General features: G+C 25.7%; 4 protein-coding genes across 4 annotated transcripts; 1 reads left to right on the top strand and 3 right to left on the bottom strand.

Moving 5' to 3' along the window:
- Positions 1 to 1,375: 1,375 nt before the first annotated feature.
- Positions 1,376 to 2,812, top strand: OCT59_016145 (uncharacterized protein; the record flags this gene model as incomplete). Its single annotated transcript, XM_066132275.1, has 1 exon — positions 1,376 to 2,812. One exon carries the CDS (start codon positions 1,376 to 1,378, stop codon positions 2,810 to 2,812), a length of 1,437 nt encoding a protein of 478 aa, XP_066003275.1.
- Positions 2,813 to 3,342: 530 nt separating this feature from the next.
- OCT59_016144 (uncharacterized protein) lies at positions 3,343 to 3,564 on the bottom strand (the record flags this gene model as incomplete). The annotated part of the gene is made up of 1 exon (XM_066132274.1): positions 3,343 to 3,564. The coding sequence occupies one exon, from the start codon at positions 3,562 to 3,564 to the stop codon at positions 3,343 to 3,345; it is 222 nt and encodes a 73-aa protein (XP_066003274.1).
- A 706-nt stretch (positions 3,565 to 4,270) lies between these two features.
- On the bottom strand, positions 4,271 to 6,163 carry OCT59_016143 (uncharacterized protein; the record flags this gene model as incomplete). Its single annotated transcript, XM_025326905.1, has 6 exons — positions 4,271 to 4,436; positions 4,530 to 5,302; positions 5,377 to 5,681; positions 5,761 to 5,812; positions 5,895 to 5,993; positions 6,086 to 6,163. The coding sequence occupies 6 exons, from the start codon at positions 6,161 to 6,163 to the stop codon at positions 4,271 to 4,273; spliced, it is 1,473 nt and encodes a 490-aa protein (XP_025173808.1).
- A 5,945-nt stretch (positions 6,164 to 12,108) lies between these two features.
- OCT59_016142 (uncharacterized protein) lies at positions 12,109 to 13,233 on the bottom strand (the record flags this gene model as incomplete). The annotated part of the gene is made up of 3 exons (XM_066132273.1): positions 12,109 to 12,452; positions 12,843 to 12,954; positions 13,033 to 13,233. The coding sequence occupies 3 exons, from the start codon at positions 13,231 to 13,233 to the stop codon at positions 12,109 to 12,111; spliced, it is 657 nt and encodes a 218-aa protein (XP_066003273.1).
- Between the last annotated feature and the right edge of the window lie 1,268 nt (positions 13,234 to 14,501).

Raw genomic sequence — 14,501 nt, 5'->3', positions numbered from 1 at the left:
TCGCGGAGTTTGCAGAATACTTGTATGGATAAATTATGTTTGAGAAGAAAAACTTTTAAAAAAAATATGAACATTTTCCTCACTCATTACCGTGTATTTGTAAGTTCACTTTCTATAAGTTCTGAATTAATAACCTTACCATATATCCGGTGCAAGCATACTATAGCAAGGGCATCACCAAGTGCTTTGTAATCAGATGCATCAATAACATTGATTTTTTCTAAAGGAGGAAAAAACATAATTTAGATTATAATTTAAAATTGACCTTATTGAAATTTTACGTATAAAGCTCCTTGTATAAGCAATCCTTAAAAAACAATCCATAACATCCTGGATTTGCACAGACTTCACGTTTCTCTAGTAATATTAATGTGTTTACTATGAAAAAGGACATTCCAAGTATAAAGATATGGCCGATGTTAATGTATACATACCGTATTTACTAAGGAGGAACCTTTATATAGAAAAATTATGTACTAAAATTCGAATCAAAAATTACTCATTACACACATAACGGGCATCATTGCATATGGTAGTGTTCTGACGAACGGAAAACGATAGTTCAGTGCGTGGCCACATAGCTGAATATTTTTCACCATAATTTTTACAATACCTATTTGAAAGACTATAGTATCAAATGTTTCATTGGATATATAATATGAATATGATTTAACTTAATTTAAGCATGTGTTTTCTATCATAATATTTATTAAGTATATCTTCTATAAACATTCTACGATAGATCTACCTTGCCAATCATCTGTTGATGACCTGTATTGTACGATATTCAACAATAAGCATGTCGCACTAACGTGATCAGCCTGTGCAATGCCAATCATATTTAGTAGGATGACGCAGCCACAAACGTAATGACAAGCCGCGAGGAAATCCATAAAAGGAATCTTTACGTTAAAATTCTTAAACTTACGAGTTACACAAACTTAGCCAATAAAGAGACAAAAAAAGGATAATTTGAAATATGTATCTATGTAAAAAAAATATGAAGAATTAGCATAGTCTATCAGGTTAAAAACTTTAAAATTTAAATTAGCTTATATCTGCGTATAATAACGCTTTATGTTTGAATTTCTTTTAAATTACTTTCGATTTCTTTGAAATATCTTTAATAATCAAAATCTGCGCCATGTAGTTCATGTTTCTTTTTTTAAAACATTTTTAATAATTCGTGCAATGTTAAACAAAAAATTATGGCTTGAAGAAACAATCAAGATGATTGACATTGTGAACCAACCATTTTTTGTCATGTGTATGTACAGTTTACCTTATATAGACAAAATTCATTTGATTTTCAACTTTTTTTTTTCATTAATAAACACTTTCGTAAATTCTCTCCTTTTTTTTTTTTATCAAAATAATGTCAAAACTTAAAGATATTCTTTTAATAATATTTGAAGAATTAGAAGATGATCAAAGATCTTTATTTTCATGTTTATTAGTTGATAAACTTTGGTGTGAAACAGCTGTTATATTTTTATGGAAAAATCCTTGGCGTTATTATTTAGGATTTTATCAAGAAAAATTTTTATATAATACTATAATATTATTTTTACCTGATGAATCTAAAGAATTTCTTAAACTTGAAGGAATTGAAATTCCTTCATCAAAATCACAAAATCCTCCTTTATTCGATTATTTAACTTTTTGTAGACATTTAAATGTTGTTAAAATTAATTCTATTATTCATTTATCAGATTATAAAAAATATATTGTTGAACAAGAAGTTTATAAACTTTTGATGAGAAAATGTTCACTTTTAAAATCTATGGATGTAAGATATATAAAACATCATTTAGATTATTTTAACGGCGCTGAATCTTGTCTTTCAAGACTTACAGAATTGAAATGTACAACGTTTGATCAACCTTTATTTTATGATAGATTGGCTCAACATTGTCAATATATAGAAAAGTTAATTATCGATCAATGTAAGAAGGATAATTATGGTTTGGCAAAATTAATTCAAGTTCAAAAGAATTTAAAATATATTGAATTTAATGGTAATTTATTCGTTGGAGGTGAAGAAGATTATGATCCTTTTGGTGATGTTGGTAAAGCATTAATAGGAAATTCTGATTCTTTAATACATTTTAAAGCATTCTTTTGTGGTAATATTTCATTTCCACCTACAATACTTCCAAAACTTTGTAATTTACAAAAATTACAATTTCTTATACCTCATCTTGATAAAAAATATGAAGATCAATTAAAAATTTCTTCATATCCTAATCTTCGAATTTTACATATAGAAAATATATCTCCTGATATTGTAGCAGAAATAATTGAAAAAACTGGTGGAAATCTTAAAAAACTTTTAATTGAAAAATATCATTATTGTAAAGATTCAAAAAGATTAATTCGTTCAATATATAAAAATTGTCCAAAAATTGAAAATTTATCAATAGTTATACATAATTATAATTTTATGGAATTTAAAAAATTATTAAAAATTTGTCAAAATTTAAAAGAATTATATTTTAGTATATTAAATAATAATGATGAATTTGAAGAAAAATCTTTAGAAGAAAAATTTGATGATGGAGGGATTTTATCAGAATTATTAATTGATGATTCAACTTCAAAATTTTTAAATTATATAAAATTTTTAAATTATTGGAAAATTTCTTCAAATAATTTTGAAAATTTTTTAAAAAATTGGAAAGGTAGACCTTCACTTACTTTAATTAATTCTAATTATGATGATTTTTTTGATTCAAAAATATTAAAAAAATATAAAAATGAAGGAATTATTAAACGATTTGAAATTGAATCAAGTTATTACTTTTTAGATTAAAATTTTTTTGAATATAGGTAATATTGGTATATATAGTTTCTTGTAAAAAAAAAAAGAGGTATAATTAAATAAAGTTCCATAATATCATTATCAATTATATGATTCAGATTGAAATTGGTAGTTAATTAGTTAACGGTCAATTTTAGCCTCAAAGTAATTAACTTAAATGTTTTATTATCTTTTTACTTATAGGAAACACTCCATTTCTCAAGTAAAAAACGTTATATACATGTTGTCTACATGTAATGATCTATTCTTATTATCTAAATGAGGAAAATGAAAAAGGGACAATTATAATCAGAGAGTGATGTCGTTGTTGTAAATCTATAAACGAATAGTAAACTAAGGGAAAGAAGCTATAATTAAATGTTGTAACCAAGAACCATTATGTAAAAGATCGTTAGACGTCCATCTTATCTAAAATTGTAGATGTTTACTGGATTCGGTGGCGAATGATCAGGCAAGAAATATTCCAGAAGTAGTTGATCGATGCGTGGTGGATTTGCTGTTGTACGATGTGAAATCTTTTTTTATAATATCATTTCGACGTTTCCATCGTTTGAAATGTTCGTTATGGTTTTTCCATGTTCGTTGGTAAATGTCGTTTGACAGGAACGGTAGAAGTTGACGGATTGTGGTTCTTTGAGATATATGAATGGAAAAAGTGAGTAAGATCTTTTAGTATAAAGTGGTGTCATAAAAGCTATAACGGGTGTTCCTCCAAGATCTAATACGGACCAGCTAGTGCGCATATTTTCTTTTATATAGTGGCTTTTATGTAGGAGTTCGTAAATATTTAATACCCAACGTAATACTGTCGCAAAAACAATTTTAGGTTTTCTTCTACAACACATCTACAGTATACTACAACTAAGATATAAAAAATTTTAGATTACCAGGTAATACAAAAAAATACCCAGATTATAGTACGCCAAATTTCATTTGCAGTAATGATAATACACCCGACCTACACCTACAACTACTACTAAATTATTTAACACCTTTAATTCTAACGAACTAGTGACGCAACTTAGCCACGTAATAGTCCACCTGCGGTATCTGGGTTCACCAAATGGTGGTCTGAGGACAACCCATATTCGGAACTTGATCATTTATCGACACAATAACCTGCGTGGTATCTGGTCACGTGCTTTAAATGAACGAACGAAATTATTTACGTAATAATTTTATAAAAATGGGTGTATTGTACTTCGGTACAATATTCTTTTATCGTAATAGACTTTGATTATCACTCTTGAAATAGGGTGAAATGTCACATTCTTCATAAATAAATAGTGATTTAATAATTGATTTATTTAAAAATAAACATTGGATTTTTCTATTCTAATTTTTTTTATTAGATTATAGTGAAAAAAAAAATGAATAAATAAACAAAATGGAAATGAAAAAAAAACCCATTATTTTGAAGTATAATAATTTAAAAGCATATTTTCACAATTATTTTCTTTTTTCAAAAACAATTCCAGCTTCACTTGGAAATTTCCTTGGACCAATCATCTTTGGTCCTTCGATTTTACCGCTTTCGGTACGTAAATTATATTTTAATATAACATTATGTAAGAAAAATTTAACTTCGTTTATAGCAAGTTGTCTTCCAGGACATCTAAATAATTTAACGATAATTTGTTATTTTCATAATGCAAAAAAAAACAAAAAAAATTTTTTTGAAAAACGCTAAATAGAATAATATACTTACGCGTGTTTACCGCCTCCGAATAACAAAAAGTTTTTACCAATTTTTGTTGCTGAAGCATTCGTTTCTAAATGTCGGAATGGTTCAAATGATTTTGGATTTGGTCCTTGTAATGATTCATCCAGATAAACATCATCAGTGTAAAGATGGACTGCACGGTCTTTTGGTACTTGTAATCCATTAGCGAATGTATAATCTTTTGTTACGACATGTGGAAGTGTTGATATACTTTCAGATAATCTTAAAGATTCCCTGATAAAACTATCTAATTTTTTCATGTTATTAAGAGCTTCAAATGGAAGTATTCCATTTTCATCAGCTTCTTTACGAACTTCCAATTGTTCTTTGTATAATTCTTGTATATATTCAGGTCGAGATGCTAAATCCATAATAACATGTGTACAACTATTTGATGTCGTATGAATCGATACGAATATAAATAAACATATTTTATCTGCTATTTCTGCATAATTAATATTATTTGGATCAAAACTTTCTTCTTCTAAAAGATCTTGAAGGAAATCTGCAGGACGTTTCCAGGAATCTCCATATTTTTCTTTCTCTTGTAAACGTTTATAAATTTGATTTTTAAGATGTTTAATAAGTATCCTTTGATGTTTAACTGCTGGATTATAGATTTTTAATATAATACAATTGATATAATATTGAAGTCTTGGATAAATGAAGTCAAGAACCGGCGGAATCATCGAAATTTTTGCTGCATCAATCGTAAAATCTGAGAATGTATTTATAATTTCTTCATATTGTGACAACTCCTATTAAAAAATATATATATATAAATATATAATGCAAATTATGTTAGGTCTGTATGTATAACAAATATACTTACTTTACCAACAAAAATATCTGCAATAGGATAACAAATAATTTTTGTCATTGTATCATACACATTACTAATAATTTTTGGTTCATCACAATCACCAATATATTTTTGAGTAGCAAAATTAAGATTTTTTTGCATACGTTCAGTATAAGTTTTTAGCTTATTCATGACATACTCTTTAAGTACTTTTGTCGAATTTTGAAATTTTGCTAAATGTTTAAGTATTACACTTAATGGCAATAATCTTTCAAATGCTATTCCGGCATCAAATGAATCATCTCTCTTTAATACTTCTTGCAGATGTTCTTTTCCTATAGAACCATATTAAAAAAAATTTATTAATACAAACATAAAAATATTTTTATTAATAATATAAAATGGGTAACTTACCAACAATTGTTTTTACTTCACCCCATAAATATAGACTGAAGATTTCACCGTACTAACATGATAATTTAAAAAAGTTAATAAACATTTAACGTTAATTGAGTGTAAAAATTCATAAGTCTACAAAAACTACAAACCTCCTTTTTACATTGTTTAAGAAATTCTTCGCTATTAGTCAAATAAATGTAGGTATGTCCAATAATTGGAAACTTATAACGAACGAGCGGAGGCATATTCTAAAAAAAAAAATAAATAAAGATAAGTAATTAAGTAAAGAAACAACGAAATTCTTGATAGGTCTTTAAAGACTTAGAATCTTGTATCATACCAATTTTGGATCACGCATACGTTTTAAAACGTAAAGCGTTGCCAATAGAAGAGATCCTAAAATAACCGATTGATACATTATTTTTTTTTTCAATAAAAAGAAAAAATAACGGATGAATATTTAAGATATTGATATTTAAGTATTTTAAAGATATTTAAGATATTTAAGAAGCTTTTTTTTTTTGAAAGACAAAATTCAAAATGATTGAGATCGCTTTATTTATAATTTTTTATCTTATTATAAAATATATCTTATTATCAAAACGCTTTATGTATTTGCATTGACCATTATTAAATGAGTACTAAAAATAATTTACCATAATTAGTAAGATAGCCATGCAACAAATTGTCGCAGCAAATACGTGAATTAATTCAACAACTTCCAAATACAGAAATTACGATCTGCCGGAGTTTACGAACAAATGGAAAAGTTGTTTATAGAATTTATATACATATATATCCATATGTGGGCGTAAAACAATTAAACATTTTTTTTATTTATGGAAAATAGAAAAAATTAATTTCGATACGCTAATCCATTATTATAATATTACGTCGGCCGTATTTTTTTTTTTTGTATCCCAAATCCAGTGAATTAAAAGCGGATTTTACGGACCGTCAAAGAATGTGCACAATTAATTTAAATTTTTTATTTTTTCTCTCTTTATTGAATAGTTGCCAATCATTATACAATAAAACCTTGGCCGGTATGCCAAGTACTTGGAATTGGAAATTTTGAACAATATGTCGTAACACTACCTAGGGGTTAGATAAATATACGGGGGACAACTCATAGGTTACACAGGCTGATTAGTGATCGCCAGAACTGTCACCATATGTAAATTACTATGTGTTACTAGTAAAATGTAACGATACCCCATGTTTAAAGTGAAAGATTTGCCGATAATCAACCCATCACAAAATATCGGAAATGACGAAATGCTCAAGTTTATCGTTACGTATTTTTTTTCGTTAGTTTATTTTCTGTATTTTTCAAAAAATAGGATCGGCTATTTGAAATACCTCAAAACTATATGAAAAATTATTACACACTTGAAAATAATACATAATAAAAGAAGAAAGCACTATTTTTAAATGTTTTAAAAGCAAAAATATTTTATAACTTTTTATTGGAATCTCTAAAAAAAAAAAGTATAATTCTAGCTTTCTAATGTAAAAGTAACAAATACATATAAAATCAAGAACGAAGCAACCAGTGGTTCAATTTTGATAAAAAAAACTACACTTACATATACAACCTTAACTTTTAAGATCGGCTGCTTCTCTATCTATGCGCGTCGAAAAAATTAAAAAAAAGTAAAATTTTTGCGCGATTTAATATGAAAATTCGTTTGTGTAACCAATTTATAGTGGCGACAGTTCGGGTTTTTATTGGTCAGCCTGTGTAACCTATGAGTTTCCCCCCCCCGTATATTTATCTAACCCCCTAGACACTACATCACAATTATACATAAACTCCATTTTTTATGTTTTGATATTTTGATATTTTGTTCTAAGAAAGAATATGTTTGTTCTTTCTTGTGCTTGCATTAGGTTTTACGCCCAAAGCGCAACTCTTTTATCTAAATTAGCCAGTTAAATCTTCAATATTTATCTAAAACTAGTCCGTTAACTCCGTTTCACCATAAAGTATGGTCACGTGATTTCACACGTCTGTCGGTATTTTTGGTTAAATTTTCACGAGTCCTTTTCCATCTTTCCATCCTTTGATAATTTACAAAACTTTAAGTGCATGTAGTGTGTATATATATAGTTAAATTATTAAAACCCTGTTTTTTTTATCCGGTAAACAATATGACAAGTTTATTACGATTAGTTAAAGATTTGATTGTGCTAATGAGTAGTCATTTGTCAAATGACAAGAATTCGAAATGATAGTAACAATGACATCATAATTAAAATTTATTTTTAATACTGTACGTTAACGTAACAAATAATTTAGTCGCCACGGGACCTCTGTATCGTACACTATGGACTTCAATGTTTTACTGCAGAATAATTTTTCGAACGAAAATGGTTTCTAAAACAACATTCAATTAATATTTTAATAAGACTAATTATTATTATAATTTAATTAGTGGTGATATTAATTTATTACCTCGTATTTCTATTTTTTACTAGAAAATGAGAGGCAGGGTAATTTCGTAGAAAAAAATAAATGCTGATAGATAATTTTGTTGCCTTTTCTAGAATTTTCCGATAACGAGAGAACAATTTGATTCTGTCAATTAGATTAAAGAAGAAATATGTTTGGATCACTATTTATTGATCAAGAAAAATTTTTCATATAAGTTGATACCGGTTGTGTTCATATAATTCTATAGAAGGGCTTGTTAACGAGGCATGGCACCATTATAAATTCTATGTTACTATCCATAAAATAATTAATCTTTTAGCAATGAAGCAGCATTTAGGCTGGCATAATTAGCAGAACTAGCTACAAATTAGTGATGCCGACTTAACTGATGAGAATTATAATTAAAGCAAAAAACTAACGTTGTTGAAATTATCACTAAGCAGACTCTTTTCATAATGATAAATTTTAATAATAATTTAATTTTATTACACAGACTTTTCATTTATATTTTGTTAATGAAAACAATTTTAGAATGTGCAGTCGCCACTGAATATAACGAACCCTCCGTTTCAGGAGATTTGGTTCGGTATATAGTGAATTCGTTATAATTTCTGGATAATAATTAATAATTTCTTTGATTTTTTTTTTTGCGGCAAAGAGGCTTCAAATCGAAGCCGCACGTAATAATTAATAATTCGTTTGGCAAAAATTTTCGAAAAAATTACTGATAATCCTGGCCGGCACTATAAATTTGGCCTGGATTAGTATATATATAGTGTTCGTTATAGAAAATATGGCTAATATATGGGGCAGGTTAAGTTAGGTTCGAATGCGTTATATAGTGTTATGTTATAAAAGTTCGTCATATCCGGTGGAATTATTTATAAAAATCGATTCTGGTTCGTCGGTATAACGAGATTTCGGTACAAACAAGTTCGTCATAACCAGTGGTGACTGTAATGTTAGTATCAAATGCGGAAGTAATTTTATCTTTAAACATAAGCTTAACAAACCATCATTTAAATTTTATCCCAGTCTTTAACAATTGTAACAACTAGTTAAAATTAAAATCATAAAACAATTTTAACATTTGGTTTCAGTTAAGTCGGTATCACAACTACAAATTCATGCCCTTTAAATGGTCTCTAATTTTTTCTTTTGATTGTACAATTCTTTTAATTAGTTCTTTTACAAATTGTTCATCAAATCATTGCAAATTCTAACTTTTTAGTATCAAATCTTTCATCCATAACCTTTTATAAAATAGTTGGTTATAAGTGTGTAAAATTTATACCAAATTAATTTTTTATACAATTATAAGTTGTATTATTTAGTATTATTATATCCATCAACTTAATTTGCATATTAGTCATCGCAAAATGAGAACAAAAACATTGTTGTATTATTCGTCGTAATCACCTAGTATTTTTTTATTGTGTAATATAACGTGATTAAATGTTAAAAAAAAACGTTCATGGAACATTCGAAACACTTTGCAACTCTAGTAAGAACCAATTGTAAACATAGAAACATCAGCCGTAAGTTTCGTTGAGTAAATATCTCAGAAATAAAGGGTGCGCTTTCTTGTCACGTTGGATATTAATCACATGATTGTAACAACGTAAAGGACACAAAAACTGAATAACGACGTCATTCAATCATTCATGGCTTCAAAGCCAAATACAAATACTCCTCTATTCAAAGTGGACACAAATTTCGTTATGCGGTCGTGGGCACAAAAATTAGGTGACAAATGGGTTACTGGTATCTTGGACACTGGAAACTCAAGGACCGAAAGGGAAAAATTCCAGGCAAGATTTACGTATTCAGATAATTTCGATTAGAATTCACCTTATGTTGGCTTGGCTTCCTTCGCTTCCTTCCTTGCACATCATAAAGTGAACTAAATCAACATGTGAAATTATACAGAATGGGAAAATCAAAGGATTCTCTTCTTTGAGATGCACAAACACTTCCTAGTAATCAAGAGATCGCATCCCGCACCCCTGTAAATTACTTCCTAAAAAGTCCAAAAAGGACACAAAGACTAAATCCTCACCCGACAAATCTGGCAACGTACGCCTCAACGCCAAGAACAAAGCAGTTCGAAGGAACCAAATTGTTGAATTTAATAGAGTAAAGCTTAACGCGTAGACATTGTTAAATTTATTTCATGTCCTAGATCTCCTTGACTAACAAAAGGATGTGGATAGCAACGAAAATAACGCATAACTTACGCTTCTTTTTTTTGTAGAAACTCACAAGTGGTGTTTACATAGGAGTGTGATGGACGGAAGTGGTTTTTTTAATTTTTTTAATTTTCGATTTAAATTTTTTTCTTAGAAGTGGTTTAGCCTATTTCTTTTTGGCGGATCGATCACTCAAAGGTGATAGAGTAAGACAGCTTAGGCTGTTGTATCTGTTGATATGTTAAAAATAAAAATAAAAAAATTTATTAAAATAACTCTCGACTTATTTTAAGTATTTTTAAATATCTAGTTTTAGAGGTTAATAATTAGTATACTATCTACTGTATTATAATGCCGATATTGAAAATTGATAAAAAAGTAGAACGTATTATAAATTAACTTATCAATACTTACATATATTATAGCACAATCTAACATTACTTTTATTATATTCGTAAAAATAAACCGAAAATGCTGTTTTTATTAATAAAATTTGGGAATTTTTAATAAAAAAAGAATGTATTTTGTTTTATGAAAAAATCAATCATTAACAAGAAACGTTGCTATAAACCGTAAATTTTTGTTAATTACAATGATTAAATACTAAACACTAATTTTCCAAAAAAATCATTCTACTATTGATATATATACCTTATATAGCTAATTGTATCTCGTCCGTTATGCACATTTTATGGTCGTAACGCCAAAATTATAATTTTTTATTCTTTAATTATTCAACCTGATCTTTGCGTCTTTATTCCTTATGAGTTTATCTGAAGCTTTTTGTAACAAATAGCTGCCACTCTTCTATTTGCCATAATGAAACAAACCTCTAATTATATATTCTCAAAGCACATCCATCATAGCTGATTTTAAATGCTTTGCCATGATCGCTTTATTCCTTACCATAATAATAAATCTCCTAAACTATTTTTTCTATTGCATTTCTTTGATTCAGTTGATTTTAAACACCATTCGAATGTCCATTTGTAATTCAATTCCATTTAATTCCATTGATTTTTCTAATTTGATTACATCAAGCAATAAACTAATATATATATTCATTTTAGCATGTACAAATGTACTTGAACATCAAAATAGAATGAAGTTAGCATACTTTGGTTTGTCAAAAAAAATAACTGATACATTATAATATAATGTTCTTGGTGTAGTTCCTTACGTTGACTAATATATTGAAGATAAAAGACAACAATATAAATTCAATTAGCTATTGAAATGAGTATGAAATATTATACATTACTTGATTTTAATTTTATGCATTGGAAATGGTTTTATATACTTTTATTACTATTCGATATTTTATATTTAATACTAATTGGAAAAGTTATAAAAAAAAGATAAAAAAGATTTATTTAAATTACAAACTAAGAAATTTGTAAAATATTTACTACTCTAGCCTAATGTTTAAATAACTCTAAGAAGAGAATACATATAATTAATATTTGTATAAAATATAAATAAAGGAATTATTTAAATTACAAACTAAGCATCTTTAAAATAGTTTTACTACTCTAGCCTTAGTGTTTAAATAAATCTAAAAATAAACAAAAGAACAATTACTGTTGAATGCATGATATCAAATATCACTTAAAAAAAATATATATATCTTTTTTTAAAACACAAATAATTTGGTCAATTTTAATCTGTTTTAATATCCAAATAAATAAATTAATTTCACATAAATAATTTGCAAGATTAATTTTTATATATATTATATTACATACCTAATACCATACAATCATTCAAATCTTCACTTTCAAGAATTTCATTCAATTCTTTACTAGTAAAATCAAGTAAGCGACTTGTATAGTGTGCTTGTGGATGAGGTTCAGTAGCAAGATTATTATATCCAATTGGTGCATTTATAAATTTCAAAATATTACATTTTAATTCTTCATTAATATCTCTAATTTTCTTTCTATAAGGAAGAAATATCCATTCTTTAATAATATTCAACACTTCTTTAGAAGATGGCCTTTTTAATGGATCTTCATCCCAACACTTTTTCATTAAATCAACATAATATTGTGGAGTATTTTCAATAATTTCAGGACGTTCACCTTTACAAATACTTAAACTAAGTTGAAGATCATGTGCTCTATTGTTAAATGGTGGTACCCCAGATGTAAATTCCCACATAATCATAGAAAAACTATATATATCGCTAGCTGGAGTATAAGATTTACCTCTTAAAATTTCAGGTGCCATAAATGGTATAACACCATAAATATCATACTTTTTCAAAAATGATTTTACAGATTGACATAATCCTAAATCACTAATATAAACTTTATCATTATTATGATTTAAAATATTGCCATCATGAAAATCACAATGAATAAGATTTTGTTCATGTATCTTATTAAGTCCAGAAATAACTTCATACAACATATATAGTTTTTGATTCCAATTATTTTTGATTATTCTTGTTAAGTTTTCTCTTAAATTACCTTTGTTTGCATAATCCATTACTACCATATATAATAAAGTATCTGGATTGTTTGTAAATCCATAAAGATTTATAATATTACTTGAATCTAAACAACTTTCATGATATTTCCACTATAAAAAATAATAATATATTAGTATATATAGATTATAATCTAAATAATTAAAAATATAAATAATATATTATCATACTTCATTTAAAAATTCATTTAAATCTTCATTTAAATTTTTATGACATTTAAGAATTACTTCTTTATCTCCATCATCTCTATCATTATTTAACCAAATAGCTTTGTATATAGTACCAAATCCTCCTTCATTAAGATATTCAACATTTTTAAGTTTATTATAGGGAATCCATTCTAAACCTTTTTCAAAAATAAAATTATCCATAATTCTATTTTTACTTTCTCCAAATCTATAAATGTAAATGATTAAAATTATATTAATGTTTATAACTTTTATATTAAAATTTACATAAAATTAAGTTTAAAATAAATTAACACTTACTCTAAATTTAAATGGGAATTTAATATAATATATGTTTTAACTTTTGTATAAATTTATAATAATAACTCATATTTTACAACTTACCAACTAAAGTAACAGAAATTTTCAAATGAAAGTATTCAGTAACAAATAAATATTATATGAAATATATTATAACAATAGAAACAACAAATAACTTACAATCTATATTATCAAATAATTTTTTTAAATAAAGAATTTGGTTAGTTTAAATTATATATAAAGATTATATAACTAAGTAATAATAGAATTAAATGAATAACTTACACTCTATATTATTAAATAATTTTTTAAATTAAAAATTTAGTAGTTTAAATAATATTTAACCATTATAAAAAATATTATTAATAAATAACTTACTCTCTATATTATTAAATAATTTTTAAATAAAGAATTTGGTTAGTTTAAATTATGTAAATATTATATAAATAAGTAATGGTAGAATTAAAATAAAAATAGCTTATAACTTACGATCTAAAAGAAATACAAAATATTTTTTAAACAAATAGTTTAGTTAGTTTAAATTATATGTAAATATCATGTAATAATTAATAATAGAATTAAATAAATAACTTAAATAATATTTAACCATAATAAAAATATTATTAATAAATAACTTACTCTCTATATTATTAAATAATTTTTTAAATAGAGAATTTAATTAGTTTAAATTATATGTAAATATTATATAAAAAATAATGTTAGAATTAAAATAAATAGCTTATAACTTACGATCTAAAAGAAATTATAAGATATTTTTTTAAAATAAATAGTTAATTAGTTTGAATTATATGTAAATATTATAACAATAAGTAATGATAGAATTAAATAACATACTATCTATAAAATAATATTTTAAATAAAGAATATAGTTAGTTTAAATTATATGTAAATATTATAACAATAAGTAATAATAGAATTAAATAAATAACTTACCATCTATGAAATAATTTTTAAACAAAGGAATTAGTTTAAATTATAAGTAAATATTATAACAACAAATAATAATAGAATTAAATAAATAACTTACACCCTATATTATTTAATAATTTTTTAAATAAAGAAATTAGTTAGTTTAAATTATTAGTAAATATAATAACAATAAGTAATAATAGAATTAAATAAATAACTTA

Source organism: Rhizophagus irregularis, chromosome 24, assembly GCF_026210795.1.
Source record: "Rhizophagus irregularis chromosome 24, complete sequence".
NCBI classification, from domain to species: domain Eukaryota; kingdom Fungi; phylum Glomeromycota; class Glomeromycetes; order Glomerales; family Glomeraceae; genus Rhizophagus; species Rhizophagus irregularis.
The sequence above is the reverse complement of the archived record's forward strand: the minus strand, read 5'-3'. Positions and strand labels throughout refer to the sequence as shown.